Source organism: Lottia gigantea (genome assembly GCF_000327385.1).
Source record: "Lottia gigantea unplaced genomic scaffold LOTGIsca_110, whole genome shotgun sequence".
Classification (NCBI taxonomy): domain Eukaryota; kingdom Metazoa; phylum Mollusca; class Gastropoda; family Lottiidae; genus Lottia; species Lottia gigantea.
Window position 1 is genome coordinate 558,023 of NW_008707002.1, and position 12,332 is coordinate 570,354.

Consider the following 12,332-nt stretch of genomic DNA (forward strand, 5'->3'; position numbering starts at 1 on the left):
AATAAAAATCCATACAAGCAAGACAATTCCGTTAATCAAAATATATCATGACAAATTCAAGAGTAAAATCCTCATTGAAGACAGGAAATGTCTGGACGTTAGAGACTACGATTTCTAAAAGTTTTAGCGACCTTGACCTTGTCTTTTCGTCTTGATAATCAAAGAAGGTTTTTAATTTTTTAACTTTTATTCATAATAAGTTTATAGTTTTCCAGATGTTTTAAAGCTCTCCTAAAATCAAAACACGAATTTAAACATTGGATTAGATTCGTTCTTTAAAAACTTAATGATTCCATTTTTGCTGAAATCCAGAGTCACGTGACATCATTCCATTTGGGAATTTCCCTGAAATAAAATCGGGAAACAAATGTTTAGTTTTGATGAAAATTTCTAGGAAAGGTAACAATCCTAGAATAAGGCATCCTTTCCAAACTCCCCCCCCCCCCCCCCTTTAAATCTCCAGCACTCATTGCGTTTATTTATCTGTGGCATTTAAAAAATGCTAGATCTATGGACTAAATTAAAAGTGAAAGTGAAGTTACCCGAGTCCTGTTATGTCCCCTTTTCAATCTTCACTGCACAATGTGTTGTCCATGTCCAGTGATTCAGTCGTTTCTTATTGTTTTTAATCAAATATTCCAAGTGATTTACACGGCATTCATTTTTGCAATTGTTTTTGTTATTGAGGGTGGAAATAGAAAAGGGATTAGATAACTGATTTGTATCTACAGAAAGATGTTATAAGAACAGAACTTGGTTTAATTGTTAACTATGGGTAGGAGAAGAGGCTGGTTTGGTCGCGCCGGTGGCTGGTTCCAAGGAATCGGAGACATGTTCAATAACGGCTTTGGCACACGTTGGGGCTGGAACCAATCTAAACCCCAAGGAGTGAAAAAGAAGGGTAAAACTCCAAAACGAAAGAGAAGTGTTCCTACCCCAGGAAGAACTGAAGCATTTTGTAATGACGATATTTCATGGTTGGGGCGTTTTGTTGGAGCAAGTGGAATGGATGTCGGAGCAAATTATACAATTAACGTCAGTGATGATGATGATGATGATTTAATGATGTCAATGATTGGTTCATCACAAGATGTATCGTCCAATGATGTGATGTTTGGCAGTATCCGTGGCGATGTTGTTGGAATTCAACATTATAAAGGAACAGTAAGTACTTTTTTCAAATCACCTTTTTGAACTTCTGATTTAAAGCAGAGGTCATCAGGTTAGGTCAAAAGGTTATTGGGATGAATGTTCAAGAGGCCTGTCTATAGACCCTAACTGTAATCTGTAGTGGCCATATTTAAAATAAAAGTTGAATATTAAAGATGGAATGGAAGATAGATGTAATCAGAATTTTATCTGAACATTTTAGGTGAATAATGGAGAAATGGTCACATTACAGAGAGAACCACAGAATGTGTACGATAAGAATGCTATTAGAGTTGTAAACATGGATAGTCAACAAGTTGGTCATATTAAACGAGAACTGGCCAAACCCCTGGCTTTTATACTGGATAATAAGCTAGCACGAGTTGAAGGGTAGGTAACTTTTTTAGGGAGAGAGGGTGAAGGTAGTCCAACTATTATTTGGCATGGGTGGAAAAGTATGTAACTTTTGGTTAAAACAGGAAACACATCCATAATTTACACGCATTTCAGCAAAGGATGTCTGAAATGTTGTAAAACCCTTTTGGCCTTTTCTTTTTTGCTAGATAAGAGTAGGATATGATGACAAATTAATCAGACCCTTTAAAATAAGATTACAATTTTGTTTATTCTTTCCTGATTGATTTTTAATGACCTCATAATGTAACTAATCAAATTGTGTGGCAGAATTCTTGCTATCTATGAAGAATTGTGGGATAGTGGAATGGAAAGTAGAGAAAAATAACAGCCTGTTTGTGTTTGTAATTTTAGAGTCGTTCCTAGTGGTAAGAATAATGCATATAAAATACCAATAGAGATAACATTGTGGGGAGACGTTGAGAAGAAGAATGAGGCGTTGTCTGTTTTACGATCCCACGGTTTTACTCCACGAGATAATTCTGTTGGTGCCTCGTCCAGTCAAGCCTCAGGCAGTCAGCCAGGTCTAGATTACAGTCATGTTGTATCCAACAGAGTTTTTCTCTCACCAAGTGAGGTAAGAATGGTTTTGTTTTATATCTAAGTTAGCAAATATTAATAGAGTTGTTAAAAAGATAGGGATTAAAGTCCTCACTATACTTGAATATAGCGCAATTCATTGGATCTTTTTGACCAATCTACTTTTCTGAAAGAAGTTTAGATGTATTCAGTTGTTTAGCTAATGTCTTCATTTTGTATAACTCTGCATTTACTAATGTATCATGTTTATGTACTGTCATATCTTTCATCAGTACCACCTTGTTAAATTGTTGAAACGACTGTTAATTATAAACTATCATACTCTGAGGATGGCATCAATATATTGGAATCAATAGCCCTTTGTAAGCGTTATTTAGGATTATGTTAAATTTTGTTGGTATTTTTATGGATTTTGATATTTCAGGTTCGAAATGAAATGGATAAACTATTTGATACTTTAGAAGAAGGAGATAAAACCACCATGACTGAACCTACACAGGTAGGAGCTTATTGATTACTTTATACTTCTGTCAAACCACGCCCATGAGAAGCCTTCTGTGCCCATTTTTGTGCCCAGGTTGATATGAAGTAAATGACCTATTATTATATATTTCAGGCTATAAGAACACCGCTATACCCCCATCAGAAACAGGCGTTAAACTGGATGATATGTAAGGAGAATAATGAAGCGTTACCACCGTTCTGGGAGAAACGAGGACAGCGTTATTACAATAGTTTAACAGTATATACTACTTCTCATAGACCATCTACAGTTCACGGAGGTTTGTTTAGTTTGTTAATAGTGTTACCAGCCCTTTCGATGATGTTTCTTTCATTGATACTATGGTTATACAATCAGATTATAATTGTAAATTACAATAATTAAATATTTTCACTGTTTATTGTTTAAAAAGTGCCCAATACATCTATTTTGCATTAGAAAATTTTTGCATTTTCCAGGTATTTTAGCAGACGACATGGGACTCGGAAAAACTCTGGAAGTTATCTCCCTTATTTTAACCAATTTTCATGATGGTCAGCCATTGGCTGTACCAGTTGCAGGTAGAAATCGTTTTGGCCAACAGTCAAAATCAAAAACCAAAACTAAAACTAAGGTATACCTTTTTACACCTTTTACTTTATATTTACTTTCAGCATTCAACGTGGATTTTACAGTGAGGCCATATAGCGCTTTAAGTCAAATTAGTTCAGGGACATTTTAAGAATTCGTTCATTATTATAATCTTTGGTTTTTACAGAAATCAACAAAGAAAGCACAGGCCAGTACGTCAGCATCAGAAACCAACCAATCAGACTGGGATAAATTCGACCAATGTCTCGCTAACCCAGAAAATTATATCGAAGATTCCGACGAGGAAGAAGAACGAAAGGCAGCAGAAACTCTGAGAATATTTCAAAGTAAAGTTCCGAAATTTGTCATTAAACCATTTGGTTCCAGTTCAGAATCTGACTCAAAATCTGAGTTGAAGAAACAGTCGCGAAGTGTCGTTAACGATGCTAATGATGATATTAAAAGTGCTAGACCCAGAAATAAATCAGGAAAAAGGATGGTGATCGAAAGTGATGAAGATTCTAATAGTGCTCCATGTATAAACTTAACATCACATAGTGCTAAACATAATGACATGGTTGCTACTGACAACAGACAAGTTCGGACGGCTGCCGACATTTTGTTTGATTTTCTGAAATCTGACTCGTCATCAAACTCTGATGATGTTGCTGTGAAAGCAAATGAACTTGACCAAAAACCAAGTGATCTTGGCCTTAAATCGAATGACTCAGGGGTCATTTATATCAGTGAAGATTCAAATGAATCTAAGAAAGACAACTCCAATTTACAGCTAGTAGAATATACAAGATATCCAAGTATTATTCACGACTTAAATCTGTTGACTTCTTGCGGACCAAAAGGTTGTCCTATCATCCATGAAAACTCTAATAATTCTTGTGATGTCATGCCATTTATTGACCAATCAAATGATTGTTTGAGTGAGTTGCAGACGGCAGAATCAAGGGAAGTAACTGTGATAAAATCAGAAGATGTGAAATGTGAGATACAGGACGATATAATTGTGATTCCAGATGAAAGTCCACCAGGTATGTTTTATACACCCACATTTAATTTGGAAATTTTTCTTGTTCTGTCCATCTCTTATCGTGTTTATATTTAATAAACATAACTAAGAATAAAGAAATTTTTTGTCAAATATATTTTTGAGACCTGTAGGCTTTGCTTCTTACACAAAAAATTTTAACATTAATTGATTGTGTGGTGTATGACATTACATATTCACTTGTAAAAGTCAAGTTCAAGAAACTTGCCTGTACAAAATCTTCCTGTATATTTTTGTTTTGTTTTGTGAATATCATTATTTCTATAATTTTGTTGTATATTCCAGTGAAGACAGGAAAGATAAAGAAAGGAAAGAGAAGAAGTAAAGTGAAAAAAGACCTAGATTATATACCAGATATAACACCAGATATTACAAAATTACAGAGTTTACCTCCCCTTGTTAATTCAAGTAAACCCAAACGGTACGTAGGAATGACAAATGTTTCAAAAGAGACGAGGATCTTTGTGGGAGGGGCTGGTTTTGTTAACTCTGGTAAACTATTTTTAGGAACAAGGAAAGACCTACCCTACCCTATTATTACCATTCACTTATTATGGTGTCTGTGTTTTGTCAACTTGATGATTTTTTGGTCAGGATGTGGTGGTCATTTTTTTACGGTGACAGATTTTAGATTTACACAGTTCTAAGAAGAAGTGGGAATTTTAATTTGATATATTTGGCAAGTATACAGTAGTGAGAAAGAGCTTCTCCTGATCCCTGTTGACTCTGATAACTACCTAAAACCTATATAACATACTTACAATTGCTAAATGCTATTTAAAAACTTTACCTAAAACCTTATAGTTGAATTTTTTCTCTCCAGAAATAGAAAGCAACCAACACGATACGTTGAAGTTAATTCTGACGATTCAGATACAGAAATGAAACCACCAGCTAAACGAGGTAAGAAAGAAACAAAAAAACAACTATATTTTACAATGACAACATTACAAGGTTAAGGATCCATTCTACCAGCTTGTCCTTGACCAAATCTCTTGGCATTGATCTTTCCCAGATTATCCATACCAATTTACAGCTGGGTTGACTGGAATAATGAGTAAAGATGACTTATTGAAGGTCATCGGACTATCGCACGCCACGCCACGCCACGCCACAAGAATTGAACCCACAGCCGCCATTTGCTCGAAGTAACCAAGCCAATGCCTTCATGTAAAGAACCAACCCTCTAACCGACTGTGCTCTAGATCCTCATAGTTGTAATGTTACTTATTGTATTTCAGCACGACACATTTCTTTGCCAGTAAAACTGGAGAAGGGAGATACAAATCTAACAACCATTCCTGTTCAACCAATTTCAAAAATTACACCAATAGTTTCCACTGACAATTTATCTGTGACGTCTGAATCCAAAGTGCTTGGACATGATCCTTCTGTTACCCAAAGACTAGTTCCTTCTGTTACCCAAGGACATCATCCTTCGTCTGCCAAAGGACTAATTCCTCCAACTACTTCGTCTCCATCAAATTTAGAAAACTTGCCTCAATCATCTCAGCAGCTATCATCATCAAAATGTGCATCAAATAATAAAGGAAAAGGGAAAGGAAAGAAACAGAAGTTAAAAGAAGAATATGGGGCAGGAGCTCCAGCCCTACCCTCTCTACCTACTGATGATATAAATGATGATGATGATGATGTGTCAGATAGCAGTGATGTTTGTAAGTTATGTTAAGTTGTAAACAAGTTTGATAACCAATGCTATTTATATATCTACAGTATTTACCTTGTTTCATCTTTTCTAAGGTACATAAGAGTAGGATGTAAAACTCCATTCATTTCATTTTTCCTAAATACAAATAATAACCATTTATGATGTCACTGAAAATATGACTGAAAATGTATGTTAAAAATGTTCTGATACACATACAAAAGTTTAATAAAGATCGTTGTGGTCCCTGTTATCTTTGTTCACGTAGTTAAATTAATTTGTATTTTTGTAGCCAGTGGTGAAGATTGGTTACCAGATCTCGCCATGGAAATTCCTTTTAACTGTCATAAAGCTGGTAAATATATATATTAATTAATCTTAAATTGTGTACAGGATATACTCATCTTTTCATTAAGTTATAGAGGTTATTTTTGTAATTTGATAAAGATAGGCGACTAAAGTCTTGTCCAATCCACGTTCAATTACATGACAAAAACAATGAAATTATCTTCAAGAAATGTTAAACAGAGTTGATTGTTTATGTTTTAGTGATGGGTAGCTGTAATAGTACCACAGGGAGAACCAAATCAAACAAACCACGAACAACTCTTATAGTCTGTCCACTGTCTGTTATGAACAACTGGCTGGTAAGTTCAGGAAGTAAGGTAGTAATTACCACTTGATTCGTATTTGATACACACATCATTTTAGAACTCAGAACAGACACATGCTTCACAGTTTTGTTACATCTTAACTATTAAACTTGTGAAGTTATACCCTGAGAAAGGTAATCCAAAAACTAAACTCCACTGTCACATAAAAAAGCTCATATCAGATAGCATGCCTTCTCCTGTCAAGTATATTTGAGATATTGAGATATTATATATTTATTTATAGAGTCAATTAGAAGAACATGTAAGAGAAGATGTAGAATTAGAAATTTATACATACTACGGTAATGGTCGTACTACTGATAGTAAATTATTAGAGAGTCAAGATATTGTTATTTCTACTTATGGTACTATATCTGCTGATTTTAAGGTTAGTAGCAATTTAATATGTCTTCTATATATTATTTGGGGCACTGAGTGAATCGGAACAATTGTTTTTAAAGCTGACAGATTCAGGTTTGATTCTTTTCAAGATTTCTTCAATATAAAATGGGAGAGATTAATGTTAAGATTTTTGTTTTGATTCCATTGTAATTATTTTCAGCTATTTTTCATGGCTCGTGTTAACAATAGGAGTCAAAATACTAGCAAAACATACTCATCCTTCTATGGTATAATTTTAGATCATCTTTTCTATTTTAGGGTAGAAATCCATTACGTAAAGTTCACTGGTTAAGAATAATTCTCGATGAAGGACATTATATCAGAAATTCCCACACGTTGATGGCCAAGGCTATAACAGATTTGAAAGCTGACAGAAAATGGGTTTTGACAGGTCAGTGCTGGGCAATTTTAACCAATCAAAATGATTGTTTCGTCTGAACTCATATACTATTCGTGAGTTTTGTATGTATTTTCATAGTAACAAAACCAGGCCTAAAAATTCACACGAGTTTTATTAGAATCGTGCAAAATCATTTCGATTTGTCCATAGATACAGTGTATGTTTTGTGTCTGAAAACCTTGAAATCTTCTCTAAAAATGATCAAAGACAAAGGTTCTTCTTAATTTCGACAAATTTTTAGGCCTGATTATTCATTGTAAGTAGAAGGGTGTTGAATGGCCGGTTTGTAAAGAAAATAAACTATGATACTGGCAAACTTTGAATTGAAAACGAGAGCTTCTGCTTCTGAAAAACCTTGACTTAAACCATTTTCAGAGATTTAAAATAACAGTTATCTCCCTTACTTTTCAGGAACACCTATTCAGAATTCCATCAAAGATTTATATTCACTGGTTAATTTCCTGAATATCAGTCCCCTGACGGAATCATCATGGTGGAAACGAACTATTGAACGTCCTATAGCTCAGGGACATGAGTCAGCTATCAAGTAAGTTAAAAGACTCTAAATGTTAAGGAAAATGGGTTTATCAGAGTTTTTGGCATTATTTTCACTTTCAAAGTCAGATCTTTATTTGCTCTGAAAACAGAATGCCATATTTTGAATTAGTAAGAGATGTGTGAACTTTGATGTGAACAGTTTATTGGCAATATGAACAAGGCAGTGTCTAGACAGAGGAGGAATCTTCCCAAGCAAATGAATTCTCAATTTCTTATTAACTTTTTTCACCAGCTTATAACAAATTTAAATTTCTATGTGTTGATTTTCAGACGTGTTCGAGCGTTGGTGGCGAATATTGGACTGAGACGAACGAAGAATCAACAAGTTAACGGTAAACCATTGGTTGAACTACCAGCTAGAAATGTATTTATAGAAACAATCAAATTCTCGGATGAAGAACGACAAGTTTATAATGATATGCAGACTGAGGGAAAACTTATTATTAGCAGGTAAAATTTTCAAATAAAATTAAATCAATACAGAACTTTTGCCTCTTATAACTTACAGCCTTTTGCTTTGGGTGTGGGGGTCACATGTTCCATCATGCTTTCTATGAGTCAGTAGTCAGATTAGGAACTGACTGACCAATAACGTCCCTAGTCTGTTAGAAATCGGATAAGAATATACAAGTGCCAATGTCTTAACAACTTTTACAATATTTTCACTCAATTGTCTTCATGAATTAATTCAGATGCAGAACAACACAAACTTATTCATTCATTTATTTATATTTCAGATATTTTCAACAGGGGACATTACTCCATCATTACAGCCAAGTTTTAGTTATTTTATTACGACTTCGTCAACTCTGTTGTCATCCATTATTATGTTCTAAAGCTGCGTTAGGTGTTCGACAGGCTATGGGTAGGTCCAGTTATACAATTCTAGATTTTTTGATAGCAGACTGATTTCTGTGAATTTTTCATTGCTAAGAAATTTGGCCAAGGATCTGGGGGTAGCTCGATTGGTGAGGTCTGCACGTTAGGGATTCATAGAATCAACCAGACGTTCATTAAAAGTTGGAATAGAGTTCAGAACGCCTTTCACGTGTATCGCAAAAATAGATAGAATTCAAAATTACAGAGATGGAAAAAATTTAATGTAACGTATCCCACTTCCATACCGTTTGATTGAGGGCAGAATTAGAAATAGCCAATCAAGCGCTACCCAGCTTGTAGACAGGATCCTCGTGAAACTAAATTGTTAGCGTATGTCTATTTGTTTATTATTTCATTAGTCCAAATGGAAGAAAAAGAAGTGCGTTAAACTCTATTTTATTCTAATATTTCAGAATTATTAGGAATGAATATAGATGGAGGTAATCAACAACAAGATGGAGGTAATAACGTATTAGATGATGAAATGAAGAAGAAATTAATCTCTGCTCTGTTAGCGGTGTTAAATTCTGGTTCTGATGAGGAGTGTCCGATTTGTTTAGACAGTCTAAAACACCCTGTTATAACGCCCTGTGCTCATGTTTATTGTCGTACCTGTATTGAAAACGTCATACAACAAAATAACACGGTCAGTATATTTATTACACCTTTACTCCCTGAAAATATTACAGCTTTATACCTAGAAATATTATGGCTTAAGACCTGAGAACTGGGTTTTTTGTTTTGTAATCTGCTTGTCTTGACAATTGGAAGTACATGAAAATAGAGTTTTCCAAGTTTTTACGATAAATCTTTTGTTATTTTCAGATGATGGCACCATGTCCGATGTGTCGAGGAGAAATAAAAGTAGACAAGTTGATAGAAATTCCTGAAAATCAACTGCAGGAACCAGAGACACCCGTAGTTACTGATGAAAACTGGCAATCCAGTAGCAAGGTAGGAATTTGGAGAAGTTTTTGAGTTATTGCGCTTGATTTAGTATTTCCACGGACTAATTTGTCTTCATTACTAGAGCCATAAAGATGATGGAAGTGGACTTTCTGTCTCTCTCTGCGGTTGAACTTTGTTTTACCATGTGTTTTTTTTCCTGGTGCTCTGCTGTAAGAATGGCTAACGGCTGAATAGCTCTAAGGGTATGCTACCTTGCTGTATGTAATTTTGTATAATTAATTAAATGTAGGTTGACGCGTTAATGAAAGCTGTAGTTCAACAACGTATTGATGACCCTACTGTTAAAAGTATCATAGTTTCACAGTTTACATCTCTACTGACTCTTATTGAGGTACCATTGAGGTAAGTACAGTCTTCTATATTTCTTGACTATTATCATTAATATAGTTATTAAAGGAATCAATGTTGATCTTGCCGTTATATTTACAGTTATCTACAGTTTATTTATTTTTAGATTAAACTTAAAAACAACCTATTAAAAATTATCTTACAGATTAAATGGTTTTAAGTTTGCTCGACTAGATGGTAAAATGACTAACAAGAAGAGAGTTGATAATATAGAGATGTTTATGGACCCATCACCCGACTCTCCTACCATATTTCTACTGTCACTGAAGGCTGGAGGAGTTGGACTTAATCTTACGGCAGCCAGTCGCGTCTTTCTTATGGATCCTGTAAGTATATCAGGGCTGCTTGGTTTGGTTTGTTAGTGTTATATTTTTGAGTAAATAGTTTCATAATGCACTGAAAGTGACAACAGTCTAAATTGGTAGAGTATGTTTTTGTTGAATTGTAAGAGAACTAGATGTAAGTTGTAAGAAGTCTAGACAGTGATACTGATAGCTATTGGCTATAATTTTATAGAATTCAGCTCTATGAGTTAAATATTTCGTTGACTATTATTTTAAATATATATGTTATAGGCGTGGAATCCAGCAGCAGAAGAACAGTGTTTTGATCGCTGTCATAGATTAGGACAAAAACGTGATGTTAACATTACAAAGGTTAGTTTTTAAAAACTCCCTCTTATTAAATGACAAAATTTCTTCTACAAACATAAGATGATTAAGATTTAAGACGTATCCCTGCAGAAAAGTAGGACGTAAAACTCCGTTCATTTCATTTAAGAAGTGTCCCCTCAAAAAATCAAGTGTTTCCTTCACTAAAGTAAAATAACTAAGCTAGCCATGATAAACAGTTAAAAATAACAACATTATCGAAACTTGATAAAATACAAATAGAATGTAGTATACAGTTTGCTCCATTTGAAGGATTATTAATCAGCTTTGGATTTCATTTGAAGATAGTAATATTAACAAAAGTTTTATATTCCTATTTTAGTTCCTGGTAGAAGACTCAGTAGAAGAAAGAATGTTGGCACTACAGGAGAAAAAACGAGCCTTGATGACTGGAGCATTCAGTAAAAAACAATCAGCTGATGAACGTCGAGCAGACAGAATTAATGAAATTAAAACATTGTTAGAATTGTAGAAAATATTCTCAAAATATTGCGGACATTATTTCTTTGTTTTATTCACTGCTAAAACAAGATACAATCGGTTCGGATGATTTACAAGATTTTAAATTTTAACAAGTCAATCTGAAATTTGTTTTATGTTTTTATTAGTAGTTATAATATTAGTTTTTTTAGTTACAGTTACCTCCCTTTAACTATAAGTATATTATTAACCAAACTATGTACAAAATCTGTACACTAGTAAAATAAAGTCTCTTGGCTCGGTTGATTAATTAAAATTACTCTCATCAGACAGAGAAAAAACAATATATTTAACAAGATATGTTTAAACTAAGAGAGATTCTGGAACAGGATATGAAAAGATAAGGTGTGGTGAAAGTGGGAGAGAGAATATTTGGGTGAAGCTCTGTATTATATTATTCTGTAGGTTGGTGTTATGGAGAGAGGAGGGTGGATGATTGTTTATTTGGGTGTAGCTCTCTATTATTCTGTAGGATGGTGTTATGGAGAGAGGGAGGGACGATTGTTTATTTGGGTGTAGCTCTGTATTATTCTGTAGGATGGTGTTATGGAGAGAGGGAGGGACGATTGTTTATTTGGGTGTAGCTCTGTATTATTCTGTAGGTTGGTGATGTGGAGAGAGGGAGGGACGATTGTTTATTTGGGTGTAGCTCTGTATTATTCTGTAGGATGGTGTTTTGGAGAGAGAGAAGGGGGGGGGGGGTGGATGATTGTTTATTTGGGTGGAGCTCTGTATACTATTGTAGGGTTATTGTTTGTTATAATTGTTTATTTTAATTTGAATCTAACCAAATAATCAAACATCATCATCAATTAAAACCAAAGTTATCATACATCATTCAATTACTATATTTCTATAAATTAATCATTTTCTTAGTGTTTTATAAAAAATTAAAATAAAACCTGTAAAAACAGAATCATAATAAATGATTTCAGAATTCAAAATATTGTCTTTTATTTGTGTTTATTCTTCAACTGTCTGTCAATCTGTCTGTCCTAGTTTTAAGAATTTATATGTCAGCCAGCCCCTACCCTTCTCCTCTTCCAGTTGTCCATCACTCAGTCTGTT

At 34.2% G+C, this 12,332-nt stretch overlaps 1 protein-coding gene across 1 annotated transcript; it reads left to right on the forward strand.

Annotated features, from left to right (window-relative positions):
- Positions 1-1,071: 1,071 nt before the first annotated feature.
- LOTGIDRAFT_136939 (hypothetical protein) lies at positions 1,072-11,256 on the forward strand (the record flags this gene model as incomplete). Its single annotated transcript, XM_009047339.1, has 19 exons — positions 1,072-1,164; positions 1,373-1,539; positions 1,918-2,140; positions 2,528-2,602; positions 2,720-2,885; positions 3,064-3,218; positions 3,384-3,796; positions 6,485-6,551; positions 6,802-6,945; positions 7,218-7,350; positions 7,771-7,906; positions 8,188-8,367; positions 8,655-8,764; positions 9,252-9,442; positions 9,622-9,750; positions 9,995-10,107; positions 10,259-10,439; positions 10,689-10,769; positions 11,107-11,256. 19 exons carry the CDS (start codon positions 1,072-1,074, stop codon positions 11,254-11,256), a joined length of 2,907 nt encoding a protein of 968 aa, XP_009045587.1.
- Positions 11,257-12,332: the final 1,076 nt, after the last annotated feature.